General features: G+C 38.6%; 1 protein-coding gene across 1 annotated transcript in view; it reads right to left on the reverse strand.

Moving 5' to 3' along the window:
• The window catches only part of LOC129755334 (GATA zinc finger domain-containing protein 21), a 221,624-nt gene extending 208,462 nt beyond the window's left edge, over window positions 1-13,162 (reverse strand). The window contains exon 1 of the mRNA XM_055751772.1: window positions 11,833-13,162. Within this exon, the coding sequence (XP_055607747.1) occupies window positions 11,833-11,947 (115 nt within the window). The 5' untranslated portion in view covers window positions 11,948-13,162. The remainder of the gene's footprint in view (window positions 1-11,832) is intronic.
• Between the last annotated feature and the right edge of the window lie 4,034 nt (window positions 13,163-17,196).

Genomic DNA, 17,196 nt, shown 5'->3' on the forward strand with positions numbered 1-17,196 from the left:
TCGGCAACACTCGGTCTCAAAGAACCAGAGTCTAAGGACCAGGGCCAATCTATGGACCAGGGACAAGACTCAGGGACAAACGAGAAAAATGAGAATAGCCCCAGTAAATTCAATGCAGATTGCTCACCGGAAGGGACTAGGTTGTTGAACATGGGCCCATGCTTGGAACAAGATCAACTTAAACCAGGCCCGAGTGGAATGACCAGTTTTAAAGGTAAAGTAACCATCAACAAACCTGCAAACAAAAAACTGTCAAGAAACCCTAGCACATGGAGCAAACCAAAAAGAGAAAAGCAAACATGTGCAAATGGCAAAAAGCCGGTGCTTTGCCCCACCACCACGGGCAAAAAACCCCAAAAATGAGCACCCTAAAATGTGTTCAGGCGAATCTTCATCATGCTGTAGGAGCCTCAAGTACACTACTGAGAAGATTCGCCTTCGAAAACCTGGACCTTGCCTTTATCCAGGAACCTTGGGTTAACAAGGGTAAGGTACAAGGGCTTTACACGCCGAATGGTAAGATTCTTTACGACGAAAGAAGCGCTCGCCCAAGGGCTGCTCTACTAGTTAATAAAAGAATTAAATTTACTCCCTTTACAGAATTTATCGACGGAGACATCACGGCTATACGAATGGAAATACCGACACCGAAAGGTAAGCACACGGTAAGTGTAGCCTCAGCGTATTTCCCGGGAGATAGCACCGATATACCCCCACCAATGGTAGTAGAATTCATGAGAAAATGCCGGGCACAAAACCAGCAGTTTCTCATCTGCTGCGATGCTAACGCTCACCACACGCTGTGGGGAAGTACAGACATCAACAATAGAGGTGAGTCTTTATTAGAGTTTCTTTCGCAAAACCATATTGAAATATGTAACGAGGGAAACAAACCAACGTTCACAACGACGAACAGACAAGAAGTCCTCGATTTAACTCTATGCACACCACTGCTTCTAGGGAAAATAAATAACTGGGAGGTGTCGGATGAAGAATCACTGTCTGATCACAGACATATTACATTCGACATAGTGGGAGGAGAAATAATCAGGGACGTTTATAGAGACCCTAGGAACACCAACTGGGATCTCTACAAACACACACTTGAAGTTTGTAAACCTTTGTTGGATGTGAAAATACGAACAACAAAGCAATTAGAGGAAGCTTCAAACAGTTTTACCAATAAGATCATATACGCTTTCGAAGCAAGCTGTCCACTGATGGAACGTGTTTCGAACAGAAGAGTTCCTTGGTGGAACAGACAACTAGAAAAGTTAAGGAAAAAAACAAGGAGACTTTTCAACAAAGCAAAAGCTGACTCAAACTGGGATGACTATCGTAAGTCTCTAACTGAGTACAATAAAAATATTCGTAAAGCTAAGAGAAGTAGTTGGAGGCACATGTGTGAATCCGTTCAATCTACGCCAGAAGCTGCCAGGCTCCAGAAAGTTCTATCTAAAGAACATTCAAATGGACTGGGTCAATTGAAGAAAAATAATGGGGAGTTCACTACAGACCCAGAAGAAACACTTCAATTACTACTAAGTACGCATTTCCCAGGATCCATTGAAGGGACAGAGATTATAGACACTCCGGCTGGAAGACCCAGACAAAATGTCAGACGCGAGGAAGCTCTCCGCAAATCGCGCGCAATCTTTAAACCGTCAATGGTTGACTGGGCGATAAGTACATTCGAGCCATTTAAAGCTGCTGGCGAAGATGGAATTATACCAATCCAAATACAGCAAGCAAAAAAAATGGTAATACCTGCCTTGGTAGAGATGTTCGTCGCCAGTATGACCCTCTGTCATGTTCCCACTCAGTGGAAAAAGGTGCGTGTTATCTTCATCCCGAAACCAGGGAAAAAAGATAAAACTCAACCAAAGGCATTCAGACCTATAAGTCTGACATCCATTATCTTGAAAATAATGGAGAAGATACTTGACGAGCACATTAAATCGCAGTATCTTAGCTCAAGTAAGCTAAATAATTTCCAGTTCGCTTACAAAAAAGGTATGTCAACGGTTACGGCCTTGCATACTTTAACACAAAAACTAGAAAAGACCCTAGAGGCAAAAGAAATAGCACTCGCTTCTTTTCTAGACATTGAAGGGGCATTCGACAACGCATCACACAGTTCAATCGAAACAGCTATGAAAAGACGAGGATGCCACTCGGCAATTGTTGACTGGACTAGTACCATGCTTATAAATAGAACCATCTATGCAAGCTTGGGAGGACTTACAATCAAAGCCACTCCAACAAAGGGATGTCCCCAAGGTGGGGTTCTATCACCGTTGTTGTGGTTATTGATCGTGGACGACCTCCTAAACAAACTTGTATCTATGGGTTTCGAAGTTATTGGCTTTGCAGACGACGTAGTAATAATAGTTCGGGGAAAATATGAGAATGTGTTGTCAAACAGAATGCAATCTGCACTTAACTACGCACTATTCTGGTGCAGGGAAGAGGGACTGAACATTAACCCTTCCAAAACTACTGTGATAGCATTCACTACGAGACGAAAAACTGCACTAAAACCACTAACATTAGACGGGGAAGTGCTAAACTTCGAATCACAAGTGAAATATTTAGGCATCATACTAGATTCAAAGCTATCATGGAATCCGCAGATAGAGCATGTAATAGCCAAGGCTAGAACAGCTCTATGGGTTTGCCTCAAAGGAGTAGGGAAAAAATGGGGACTAAGGCCTAAAATTATCCATTGGATATTTACAGCTATAATAAGACCCAAAATCTCGTATGCTTCTTTAGTATGGTGGACCAAAACTGTGCAAGCTACGGCCCGGAAGAAACTAGCGAAGCTTCAAAGAATAGCAACGCTAGCTATAACTGGCGCTATGCGAAGCACATCAAACGAGGCTCTGAATGCACTACTAAATATCCTGCCACTACATCAATTTATTGAGTTAGAGGCAGAACGTAGTGCCTTGAGACTCTCCAAAAACAAAACTCTCTATGAGGGGGATCTTACAGGACACCTAAAAATCCTAAAGATATTCAAAATAAACTCACTTATTGTAAAGAACGATGACTGGATGGAACCCGTTTTCAATCTAGACATACCATACAATGTAACTATCAATGATAGGGACGTGTGGGAGTCAGGTGGACCTGCGGTTCCTTCCGGATCAATAAAATTCTTTACTGATGGGTCAAAAATGGATAATAGAACTGGGGCAGGGGTGTTCGGACCTAGACTCAGGATCTCAATTCCTATGGGAAACTGGCCAACAGTGTTCCAAGCAGAAGTTCAAGCAATTTTAGAATGCACTTTAGCCTGTTTGAAAAGAGGATACAGGTACACAAGTATCTATATATTCTCTGATAGTCAGGCCGCTCTTCGAGCACTAAGTACTTTCACAAGTTACTCCAAGCTAGTATGGGAGTGTATTGTTGCACTAAGAAACCTGGCCATACGGAACAGAGTATTGTTATTCTGGGTTCCAGGCCACTGCGGTATCCTAGGGAACGAAGAAGCAGACCAGCTAGCTAGGGAAGGATCCCAGGGCCTGTTAATTGGACCTGAACCTTTCTGCGGAGTATCTAGGAGTGCCTTGAATATGGAACTCAAGAACTGGGAAAGCACCACTATTGTCTCCAACTGGAGAACAGCAGAGGGAGCAACTCAGGCAAAAAGATTCATTGAACCAAGCGCACGACTCTCCAAAAACATGTTGAACTTAAGTAAGCACGAATTAAGTACTTACACTGGTCTATTGACAGGACACTGTCCAACAAAACAGCATCTCAAAAGGATAAACATAATTCAAAACGACGACTGTCGGTTCTGCGGGTTCGAAAAAGAAACTGCAGAGCATCTCTTATGCAACTGCTGCGCCCTCCTTAATAGGAGAGAGCGTGTTCTTGGGGCAAAGTTAATAAGCGCACAAGATATATGGTTGAATATCAGCCCTAAGAAGGTTATATCATACATCATTGATATCATACCCGATTGGGATAAAATGCCTAGTCAGCAATCAACTGTCACTTCAACCCATAGTGCAGGTGAGCCTGATAGCATACAGTAACGCGGGGTAATTACCACAATAGATCAACTACTGGTCGCAGTGGGCTCTCCCCTACAAGGAAAAAAAAATACCCTTACATGCCAAATTTGGTTCAATTTGCTCGATCAGCTCTTCAGTTATACTGAAAATTCTCCCCCTTTCCATCCACCTTTTTGAAGGAGTGAGGCATACCAAATATTCATGGAAGCACGTACCCAAATATCTTTCCATGCCAAATTTGGTTCCATTTGCTGTTGTTATGCAATTGAAATTGAGTTATTCTTGAGTTATGCAATAAAAATTGTATGAAACTTCCCTCCCTCTTTCCTTTCTCCCCGCTGGAAGCAGGAGGGGTCTCAAACAATCATTAGAACATGTCACGTTCCCAAATATCCGCTCATGCCAAATTCGGCTCCATTTGCTTGATTCGTTTTTGAATTATGAAAAAAATAAAAAGAGAGCCCCTCTCCCCTTCAAAACTCCCTACTGGATAGAGGGAGGGGTCTCAAATAATCATAGAAATATTTTTCGTATCCAAATACCTTCCCATACCAAATTTGGTTCCATTTGCTTTATTATTTTTTGAGTTATGTAACATAATATGAAAGTGACCCCCTCCCCCTTTCAACTGAAAAGAGGGAGGGGTCTAAAATAATCATTGAAATATTACTCGTATCAAAATACCTCCCCATGCCAAATTTGGTTCCAATATCATGATTAGTTTTCGAGTTATATGAAAAATTGTAAGGAAGCCCCCCTCCCCCTTCCTATCACCCCACTGAGAGGAGGGAGGGGTACCTAACATAAATTAGAAAATTCCTCGTTCCCAAATATCTCTCCATGCCAAATTTGATACCATTTGTTTGATTGGTTCTCGAGTTATGCAAAAAAATGTCTTTTGTTTGGGAGGCCCCTCCCCCCCTTCATGTTTGGGGGAGGGGTCCCAAACCATAATAGGAACCTTCCCCTGCTTCCCATACCCCCACTTGCCAAGTTTCATATAAATCGGTTCAGTAGTTTCTGAGTCTATAGGGAACAGACAGAAAGACTGACAGACAGACAGACAGACAGACAGACAGACAGACAGACAGAAATTCATTTTTATATATATAGACTAGCAGACCCGGTAAACTTCGTCTTACCATGTTCAATTTGGCGTCCATTTTCTATTTTTCCTAGTTTTCTTTACATTTCCCTTCTTTCCCTTTACTCGAATCTGTATTCCCTTCAGTAGATTCATTTCGTTTTGTTATATTGTTTTTAATATCGGGACAATTTTTGGAGTATTTGTCGAATATTTTGCCTAACGCAGCTCCCAATAAGCTTTGGATGGTGTATTTTTTAGAGCTGTAGAAATGAAACACATTAGAAAAGATTTTTTACTAACCATTTTCAAACAGCTTATTATTCACCATTCACATGCTTCGAAGCAGTTTGAATTAAAATCTATATTTTCACCAAATCATTTCCAAAAAGTTTCGCCTGATACTTAAGTTATAGACTTTACACATTTCAACTTAAAGTGTTCCCAACAGCACTTGTCATGGCATTAAATCTGGTGATTTTGTATATTGCTAATTCCTTTTTTTTTTATTCAAGCAAAAAATGCAAATTAATTCCTTTGAACATTATCCCAATGAATCAAAGAAACGATTGGTTTTAAAAAGAGGAAAACATATGTTTAGATATATTCACCCATTATTTTAAAGATTTTAATTCAAGCAGTTCTGATTTCTAAATTTCCTAAACATTGTTGGTGGTGATCTGCGATTTCATTTTGGATTACGTTATATTTTTAAGATTTAATAACATTTAATTGATAAGCAGATTTTTTTTTAAATTTAATAGATTGAAAATAAATAATCTGTTCAGGCTACGATGGTTTCATGAGTTCATTTTATTTCCTGGAAATTATCATATAAACAAAACCTTAATAAAAATTATGTGTCTTTTTTACTTCAAATCTTAATTTTCAAAAATGAAAAACCGGTCAAATCCTAACGAATATCACGACAGTTCAACTTTCATATGCTCTGGAAAAAGTAATATTTTCAAATAAAAAAATATTATTTATGTTGACAAAAAGAAATATCGAAGTATATATTTGTCCCATTTATTGGGGTAAGTGAAAACACATAGGTCTTTTTAGATGCGTCAGTGGAAAGACTTTAAAATGAATTTAATACTTATTCTTGATAAAACAGACAATTATCAACTTCCATTGCTCCTAAGTTTTTCGCCGGAATAAATTAATGCTTGGTACTTCAATTTCACTGAATGCTGTTCAACCAAAAGACCTTGATTTACAAAGACCTTTATAATATTTTGAATATCAGCTTCAGATTCAACACTCGGGATATCCTTTCTGGCCATTTTGAAGATAAAATTCTTAAATTGTAGATGTTTCATAGCTGAATTGCGCGTTTTCACTTATTTCATCTAAGAAATTACAGGAATTAATATTATTTTTAACACTATCAGGTCATATTATAAGTTCATCATAAAAATCTGCTGCCCCTGGAATATCAATCACAAAAAAACTTTTCAACAAAAAAGTGAATCAAAAGTCTCTTCTATATAGCCAAAATATGTAAAACAAAAACACACTTTTCATGTTAAGTTTGTACTTGAATTGTGTGTAAACAAACAGTAAACGTGTACACAGTTTTGGTGAATGATTTTTAAAAAAAAGTTAAGTTTATTGAATCAAATTTTTTTTTGGGCCCAACAATTTTTAAATGAAGAAATAATGTATACATTTTTGTAAAAGTTGATAGTTTGCTTAATTAGTTTGATAGTTGATAGTTAGAAATTCTTCCGGAAAATGCATATCCTCACTTTTTGTTATTAAAAAGTAGATTATTTTATTGATAACTTCAATTTACGTTTGCAAAAAATCAAATAGTTCATTCGGCCTTTTAAAACTTCAATTCTATCTAATCTATTTCAAAGAACAGACTCTTGTTGAGAGGACGAATGGCCAAATTGGTTAAAATCCTCTATAATTAAACAAATTAGAAGAGAATAGACTCTTGTTCAGTTAATGTGTCTAGCATTCTAGGCGTATTGGATTATACGAAATTGAATGTAAAGCTTCTCAATTTCTTATTTTCAAACGTCCTCAAAGTGTCATAACATTATTTCATATTTATCTTTACCAAGGTCATATTTTTTGGCAACAATTTACTACTTAAATTAACACGAATTAAAAATGGTTTTGATATTTGAAATCGTTTATATGGTTTTGATTCGATCGATAAAATATCAATCCGTGTCACATCTAGGCGTCATTTATTACCATGTGCTGTGTGCGAATAAAATAAGCAAGAAAAAAAACACATCTAGGTTGCATATCGCCCCCACGTGCATAAGAAATATAGGTACTTGGTTGAGAAATAGGCGCCTAATTTTTAAATTTTTCCAGCGATCAATGAACAGTATGCTTTGGTAACTATTATCTTGTAACGACGTTTGCTAGCGACGCCTCGCCCATGCAGACTAAAAACAAACCTCTCGAAGAAAAGAAAATCTCTAAAAATGGATGCCCGACTTTTCAATTTCAGATTTTGGCAAAACAAATATTATATGTTTTATTCGATCAGCAAAATGTCAACCTGAGTCACATCTTGGCGTCATTCATAACCATGTGCTGTAGAAATGAGCTAGGAATCAAGAACAAAAAAATCACATCAAGGCTTCATATCGCCACCACTTGCATTGAAAATATGCTTGGTTGAGAAATACGCGCCAAAATATTCTCACTGATCAGTATGCTATGCCATGGTTACTATCTTTTAACGACGTCTGCTCGCGACGCCTCGACCTTGGAGACGAAAAACAAAGCGCCCAAAGGAAAAAAAAACTCAAAAAAATGGAAGCCATGACTTTTATTTCATTCAAAAAACTACAAATTTAATTATTACGGACAACTGATGCGACTTCGAGTTGTTTTTATTCGATATAAACCGATTCGCATGGCTAAAGAATATTCTAAAAATAATTTCATTCGAATCGTTTGGGTCATTTCGGAGGAGTAGTACTACAAACACCGTTACAAGAGAATTTTATATAATAGATTAAATCTTTACTGAAATAAAAAAAAAACACTATCATCGCAACACTTCAGCTACATATATCTTTTTCGGCAAATGTTTTTCATTAAAAGTCAATTTCTTAATAATGATCCTGTGGAAGAACAAAACTTCTTTACTTAAAAATAAACTCAAATTTTCCTTTATATTTATCACTAGCTGACCCGGTGTGCTTTGCTACAACTTCCATAATTGATGGAAATTCAACAAAAAAGATTAATTTTTGTTTTCTCAAATATTCTTTTCTGTTTTCAAAACCTGTCCTAAAATTTGTTTACAAATCATTATTTTATATCTGAAATAAGGACTCTGTATTTATTTATTCATAAGTTCCTAAATTCAGCCAGAATAAATGATTTACTTGTATATTTTTTCTCTCCCTAGCCGATTTGGTTCTATTTGCTTGATGACTTTCCAAGTCATTAATAATAAAATTATGAAAGTCCCCCCCCCCCCCCAAGAAAACGTGTTTTGTACCCAAAACCCTTCTTTGCTAAGTTTTCTTGATCATTTCTTGAGTTATTAAAAAAAAAGTGAGGGTGCATTCCTCTCCCTATTCAAGCTCCCCACTGAAATGAAAGGAGGAGATTTGAATCCTTATTTCCAAATACTTTCTTGTGACAAATTTTAACTCATTTACTTTAAAAGTTATAGAGTTGGGCAAACAATGTATGAGAGCACTCCTCTTCCCTATTCATCCCCCCACTGGAGCGTACTCGAATAAGCAAAGAAACATTTCTTCTTCCCAAAAACCCTTCCCTACTAAAGTTGGCTTCTTTCGTATGACTAATTTTACAGATATGCAACAAAAATGTTTATGAGCGTCTCCTCTTCCTGTCTTACTCAATGGAAGAAGGGAAGGGTCCCATATAATTATAGAAAAATTACTCGTATCAAAATAAAATCCCAAACCAAATTCGGTGCCTTCCGACTGTTTAACTCTCGACATCTTAAAAAAAAATGTGCTGCCCCCTCTTCTCTCCCTTTACGTAAACTGAAATCAGGGAGGGGTCTCAAACAACCATAGAGTATTTTTTCCAAATCCAAATATCGTCCCATGCCATTCAGTTCCATTTGCTCGATTATTTCACCAGTCGTGTGGAAAATTGTATGGGAGCCCCCTCCTCTTTCATGTTATTCTAATTCAAACCATTTTGTGAACATTTCGTTTACCCAAATACCCTCGCATGTTAAATTTAATTGCCCTCGCTTGTTCAGTTATCGAATATCAGAATGCAAATCGACAGGAGTATCAGACAATCATAGAAACCTAAGCCAATTTGGTTCCATTTGCTCGAATAGTTAGCAAATTTTGCAATAAAAATTGTAGGGAAGCACCCCTCCACCTTCCAATCCCTCCACTGGAAGAAGAGAGGGGTCTCAATAATCATTGAAACCATTCTAGTATTCAATTACCCTCATATGCCAAATCTGGTTCCGTTTGCTTGACTAATTCTCGAGTTATGTGAAAAATTGTAAGCCCCTCTCCTTCCTTCTTATTTTTCCTCTGGAAAAAGCAGGGGTACCAAATATTCATAGAAAAATTCCTCGTACCAAAATACTCTCCCACGCCCAATATGGAATTTTTATTATTTGTTGTCAAATTTAAATTGTGAACCAGCCCCCCCCCCCCCCACCCCCCCCCAACATTGGGCCAGGAACCACACTTTTGCGGTCAAAATTGACTGCAGACCAGAGGCTTCGTGGTAGCTCATCGGTGTCTTCGACAAAGTTACTCGACTATATTTGCGCTATCTATTGATGGATTTGAATTAGTTCTATTTTTCTCCGCAAGGTGGCGCCAAAATCTAACTTTTATCAGGAGCAAGATACAGGCATGGTTTCTTCTACAAAGTTGTTTATTATACCTTTAACATCAACTTTGTAGAACATTATTTAGCTCTATGTTTTGGACTTACCTTCCAAAAACAGTAATTTAAGAAAACCTTGCCAAAAAATGGTTTTTTTCACCTATTTTTATATTTAGCTTTACAATACCTCAAATTTCCACAGTATTTGATTGGAATAGACTCAAATGAGAAATTCTAGTGGAAAACTTTTTCGGTTCGCAGACTTTTACTGTCAAAATCGCAAAAACTAGGTTAAAATTATACATTTTTCAAATTGCAATAACTTGCTTGCGAGCAATTTGACGCACCTCATTTTTTGAGAAGTGACAGTTGTGATTATGATCTAAATGCATGTAAAAAATGTCGGTGGGTTCTAGTGGGTTCCTTGCCAAATGATTTAATAAAGTTGGTTAATTTTCAATACAAATTCACACATTTTAAGATCTTTTTCAAAGAAAACATCCGCATTTCTCGTAGAAAATTCGAATTTTCGTCGTTTTATTATTGCTTTAGTCCATTGCGATGCTTAATTAAGCGATAAAGCACATTTGATAAAATTTATTAAAAAATAAAAAATAATTCAAAACTGTTTTTTTTAATAATTTTTGAAAATTTTGATTTTTAAAAATTTGATTCACAGTGCGAAAAATGTGCAGAACTATTTATTCAAGCATCAACTCAACAAGCAATAGATTCATCCAATAACTGAACAATGAAAATTCGACTTTTTTACGAGAAATGCGGATGTTTTCTTTGAAAAAGGTCTTTTAATATGTGAATTTGCATTGAAAACTAACCAACTTTCATTTGGCAAGGAACCCACGAGAACCCACCGACATTTTTTACATGCATTTAGATCATAATCACAACTGTCACTTCTCAAAAAATGAGGTGCGTCAAATTGCTCGCAAGCAAGTTATTGCAATTTGAAAAATGTATAATTTTAACCTAGTTTTTGCGATTTTGACAGTAAAAGTCTGCGAACCGAAAAAGTTTTCCACTAGAATATCTCATTTGAGTCTATTCCAATCAAATACTGAGGAAATTTGAAGTATTGTAAAGCTAAAAATAAAAATAGGTGAAAAAAACCATTTTTTGGCAAGGTTTTCTTAAATAACTGTTTTTGGAAGGTAAGTACAAAACATAGAGCTTAATAATGTTCTACAAAGTTGATGTTAAAGGTATAATAAACAACTTTGTAGAAGAAACCATGCCTGTTTCTTGCTCCTGAAAAAAGTTAGATTTTGGCGCCACCTTGCGGAGAAAAATAGAACTAATTCAAATCCATCAATAGATAGCGCAAATATAGTCGAGTAACTTTGTCGAAGACACCGATGAGCTACAACGAAGCCTCTGGCCTGCAGTCAATTTTGACTGTAAAAATGTGGTTCCTGGCCCACTGTGCCCCGCCTACAGCTGGGTTCTTTGTAATGGGCCTGGAATGGGGGGTCCCATACAAAATCAACTTAAAATGGGACAGCAATAACTATAATGTTGATACACATTTTTGTTCAAAATTTTCTCTAGTCGAATCTTTAGTACGATGCTCATCATTTTTGTGTATATTTCTCAGGAATATTGTGTTCATTGAGCAGGAATTTTAGGGACTGTTTAAAGACAACTGTCCACATTGTGTTTGAATATATTGTATTGCAGAGAACAAAAAACACGATTTGTTAATATGTTTTCCCCAAAATCTCTGTAAAACGTTCCTTATATTTTTTCCTTTTTAACATTTTGTCAGCACTGGGTTATAAATAACCTCCTTATTTTGATTCGAGAACGTGCCATTGCAGGGTAGGGTATCATCGTTCGTTCGTTTTTTTTTGCGTCAATTTTTCTCAACCTCTCAAGATTTACCTGCATTGCTGGCACTCTGCTTACTGCCTCCACCACCACCCTTGTTGGCGCTGTAGCTGTTGTTGATCGAGTTGAAGAAATTTGCCGCTCCAGTTCGCCGAAGTATCCAAAACATGGTGCTTGCTGGCTGTTGATATGGTATGGTATCTGTATATGGGAACCTACTACAAGCTGGTGAGTAATCCTGTATTGGCTTTCACGGGGTCTTAGACGATAAAGCTTCCGGAGAACATAAGAGGTCGTCTGCTGGCAAACAAGCGGATATAGGTTGGTAGCTGTAGATTGTTTCCCGTTTGTGGTTCGAGATTCTATCGATTCACACTGAAGTCTCCTTAGACCCTTTCCATCTTTTTGTGTCTTCCTAAGGGGAAAATAACTTTCGCTTTAGCCGTTGAGTTCATCGATGATGGAGCACATAAGTCGAGCTCTTAGCTCTCTTCCTTTTTTTCTTGTGATTTACGATGAATAAATCCCATCAGATACTGTAAGTTGAACCCAAACGCTTCTAAGAACTGAGATTGATTGAAGAAATTTCCACTGAAAGCGAATCCACAATTATCTGCAACCCTTGAGCGGAAATTTATTCCCTGGGATCGAAACTTTGCAGAGGCGTTTACTTTTGATTTATTTCATGATTGAATAGGATAAAAAAAATCACACAATATCACCGCTGATTGATATAAATTTCACGCTTTGATACCGCTGGAAGAGATTGAGGCAAAAAAGAACGGTTCACAAACTCCACTTCACTTCAGGGAAAATCTTCCTTTTTTTTTCTAAGCCCCCCTGCTTGGGTTTTCAATTTGAGCCTCCTAGCCCGAAACCGTCGGGTTTATCCACAGGTGTACTTCAATCCATCACTTTCCGGAACGAAACCGAACCCAGGGACCGGGAAACGACTTTTCCCACCCGGAAACACTACACCCAGCCTTTTGCTCTTGCAATCGGTCCGTTCCACGAAACGGTTTTGCAATATCAATTTTCAACCGTGTGAATTGTGCAATCACTCCTCTCCTTCTTCCTTCCGGAAACGAATGCTACTCGTTAGGCAAAAGCAGCTTCCGGTAGCGCTTCTAGTTTGCGTCACCGAGGCGCAACCCAACTCCCGGCGGAATTCCCACCAAACTAATAACTCATTTTAGCGCACCAGCCAGACCAGCTGGGATGAAAACAAAATGAATAAAAAAACACACATCAGCAAATCAACACTAGCCACAAACGAACGCAGATAAGAAAACTTTTTCCCGCAGCGCTCCAAGAGAAAGCTCCAAAGCATAACGAGCACGAAATCCGATGTGAAAGTTTCTACCCCAAACGGATCGACTGTTCACCGAGGACTACTGAAAGCAGCTGTTCCGGAGCACCGTTTTGTAATAACTTGGAAGCCTTCGAAGCCAGCCAGACGTTTGCTGAATGTTCAGCAACTAGTCGTCGTCGTTGGCTGTCGGCAGAAGCTTCCATGACCTAGGAAAGCGCGTTTGCCGAAGAGGCAGGTAGCTCTACATCCGGTTTTCCAAACGAAACGATTCAGCAGTTGCCGAAGCTGCCTCAGAATGGCAGACAAAGGTTCATTCAAAGCACGAGCGAGCACATGGCACTCGGCCCCCAACTCCTCTTTATATCCTGGGGTTGAGCGACTCACTTCATCCCACCGTGAGTAACCCAAACGAAAGCAGCTGATGCGGGGGAGGCTTGCGTGAATGTCAACAGCTGCGAAAAAACGGAATGGTTTTGGTCAGTGTTGCTTGTTATTTTTTTTTAAATTCATATTTTTCATCCTTTTCTATCCAAAATTATTTATCTATTTAATTGAAGTTTTTAGTGAGAGAAAGGCAATTTACCAAGTAAGGATCTCAAAATGCAGTTTTTGTTATTAGTTCCAGAGTTCTGCAAGAAACTATATATGAGATTCCTCCTCTCTTTCTATATCCCCAGTGGAAAAATGGAAAAATCACATAAAAATTTCTCTTATCACATGTTTTCCCAGATTTCCCCCCCTCCCCCAGATTTCAATAGAAATCTGTTTTGTTCTCATATACCCTTCCATGCCAAATTTGCTCGAATTGTTCTCGATATTTGCAAGAAAAATTGTATGGAACTACAACTCCTCCCTGTCTCCCTCCAATAGCAAAGGGGAGGGGTCTAATACAATCATAGAAATACTTCTCGTATTCATATACCATCCCATGCTAAATTTGAACAGTTTTAAAGTTATGTAAAAAATTGTCTAGAAGTCCCTTTTATGCGGACGATATACTAACAATAGCATACGGAAAACAAAGAAAGAGTTTGAGGAAAAGAATTCAAAATGCTGCAGAAAAAAACTCAAGAGTGGCCTTCGTCTGTTAGATTCAATGTTTCTATTCCTAAATGTCAACTATTACACACCTGTTTGAATCACCGTCATCGAGGAAAATTACCAAATGTGTTACTTAGTGATATTCCTGTACTCATTGTAAAAAATATGAAAATTATGGGAGTTATTTTCGATAGAAAAATGACTTTCATTCAGCATGCAAACGAAAGAAGAAATACTGCATCAAATATGATAAATGCTCTGAACAGGATAAGTGGTAAAGTTAGAGAATCTAGAGAGATTCTTTTAAGATTTGTTAACAGTGTTGTAGTTCCCCGATTACTATACGAAATTTGCATTAGTAGCAGAAAAAATGATAACATAATTCCGATCTTAGAACCAATCTACAATAAAGCAATGCGGTTAGCATCAGGTGCTTTCAGTACCTACTAGTCCAACTAAAGCAATGTTGAGTGAATTTGGTCAGTTACCATTTGGATACAGAGTAGCACTTGCTGAAGCACGAATATCAATTCGAATGCTAGAGATGGGTCGAACTACTTAAATTCTAATTACACTAGTTTACAGCATTTTTGAACTTAGTAAACTGAAGGTCATTTTTAATGTGAAATCGGGCGCTGAATCCGAAAACGAAATTCAAAAAAATCTCAGTAGAACCTTTTTTGAGTTATGCTCCAATTATGAAATTTCGGAAAAATAAAAAATGATCTTGTACTTAGATTAAAATATCTCGAACGGCATAACCGTAATTTGAAATCCCTTTGAATTTGAAATTTTGCATATTGAAGGTGAATAAGTTTTCTATCGATCATCTGAACATTGTTTTTGCGTATGATCAACAGTATTGTTGATATTAGTGACTTTATGATACAAAAAATTATAAAAAAACGTATTAATTTAGAGAAAATTTTGTTTTAGCGAAAGTTTTAGACTCAATTGTAACATTTAAAAAATCTGATTTTCTTCTGTACTTGAATGTCAATTTGAAACAAAGAATTCAAGTGATTATTTATCAAAATCGGATGAAAATTGAAGAAGTTATGGCTACTTTACCATATCAGTATTTTTTGTAGTTTTTAATATTTTGACGGACCGCAGTACACTTATCATAGTATAGGAAGAATGAATCATGATAAATCTCACTCGCTCCAAGTCAAATTTATTTATAAGCTTACCAAAAGGTTACATGCCAAATTTCAGGAAGATCTGACCATAGGGAGGGGTTGCTTGAGTCTCAAACGTGAATAAAATTTTAAGGTATTTTGCCCGGGAGGAACGAAAATACTGGTTTTTCATCAATAACTTTTTTCATCACCAGCCGATTGTTTTTTATGATTGATTTTCTTAAAGCCTAAGTTGAGACAAATATTTCATCCGAAGACTAAAATCTTTAGTCTTTAGTATTTAAACTTCTGTAAACTTAGGATAAGGAACTACTTACTTACTTACTTAATGATTCCGCGCCGATCCTCCGGTGCATAGGGCCGTGGTAAAAGACCTCCACTGTTGACGATCCGGGGCCAGCGTCTTCACCTGGTCCCAGTCAAGATTCTCGTCGACAGTTCGGATTTCAGCGGTTAGGCTTCGCCGCCACGAGCTTTTGGGCCTGCCTCTTCTTCGATGCCCATCTGGATTCCAGTCAAGCGCCTCTCTGCAAATCTCGTTTTCATCTCTTCGCAGCGTGTGCCCAATCCATCTCCACTTACGTTCCCGAATCTCGATTTCTAGCGCCTTTTGATGACACCGGCGATGAAGTTCAACGTTTGAGATCCAGTTGCCAGGCCACCAAGCGCGGATGATGTTCCGCAGGCAGCGATTCACAAAAACTTGCAGTTTTCGCGTCGTCACCGCATATGTGCACCAAGTTTCACAACCGTACAGCAATACGGATTTGACGTTTGAGTTGAAGATTCGGATCTTAGTTCGTAGAGAGATCTGGCGTGACCGCCAGATGTTTCGGAGACTCGCAAACGCAAATCGGGCTTTTCTGATCCGGGTTTCGATGTCCTTCTTGGTACCACCATCAGGCGTAATCTGGCTACCAAGATACTGGAAGCACTCCACTGTCTCAACCTGTTGTCCAGCTACCACGAAATTGGAACGATTTTCTGTATTGATTTCCATCGACTTGGTCTTTCCGACATTGATTTTGAGACCTGCTGCCTTGGAGCTTTCGGTGAGGTCGTCGAGTTTGCTCTGCATGTCTTGTTGTGTTTGGGCGAGCAAAACAATATCGTCTGCCAGGTCAAGGTCGTTCAGTTGCTCCATGGTTGGAGGATTCCGCGGCAATCCTCGGTTTGGTCTACAGTCAATCGATCCAGTCAAGATCTCATCCATTACGATGAGAAAAAGCAGCGGTGACAAAATACATCCTTGTCTCACTCCAGAAGTTACCGGGATTGGTTCGGACAAGACACCGTCGTACAAGACCTTGCACGAAAATGCCTCGTACTGTGCTTCGATGAGATGGACTAGTTTCTCTGGGACCCCTCGTCGTCTAAGAGCAGCCCAGATGTTTTCGTGGTCAAATGCTTTTTCGAAATCAACGAACACCAGCAGAAGAGAGTCCTGGAATTCGTTGATTTGTTCCAGTATTATTCGTAGCGTTGTGATGTGGTCCACACATGATCGTCCGGATCGGAATCCAGCTTGTTGCCGTCGGAGTGTAGCGTCGATTTTCTCCATGCTCTGTTAGGTCTCCTTTCTTTGGGACCTTTACGAGGATACCCTGCATCCAGTCGGCCGGGAATGTTGCAGTATCCCAAATGTCAGCGAAAAGACGGTGCAACATTTGTGCTGACAAGGCAGGGTCGGCTTTGAGCATTTCAGCAGGAATGCAATCGATTCCAGGCGCTTTGTTGGATTTCATGTTTTTGATTGCCGCTTCTATTTCAGCCAACGAGGGCGCTTCCGAGTTGACGCCATTTATGTAACTTACTGTGGGCGCCTCGAGCTGCGGGTTCTGTTGGCCATTGCTATTTGTAACTCGGAAAAGTTGTTCAAAATGCTCAGTCCAACGCTTGAGCTGATCTGTTCGATCGGTCAAT

The sequence above is a fragment of the Uranotaenia lowii genome, chromosome 1 (assembly GCF_029784155.1).
Source record: "Uranotaenia lowii strain MFRU-FL chromosome 1, ASM2978415v1, whole genome shotgun sequence".
NCBI classification, from domain to species: domain Eukaryota; kingdom Metazoa; phylum Arthropoda; class Insecta; order Diptera; family Culicidae; genus Uranotaenia; species Uranotaenia lowii.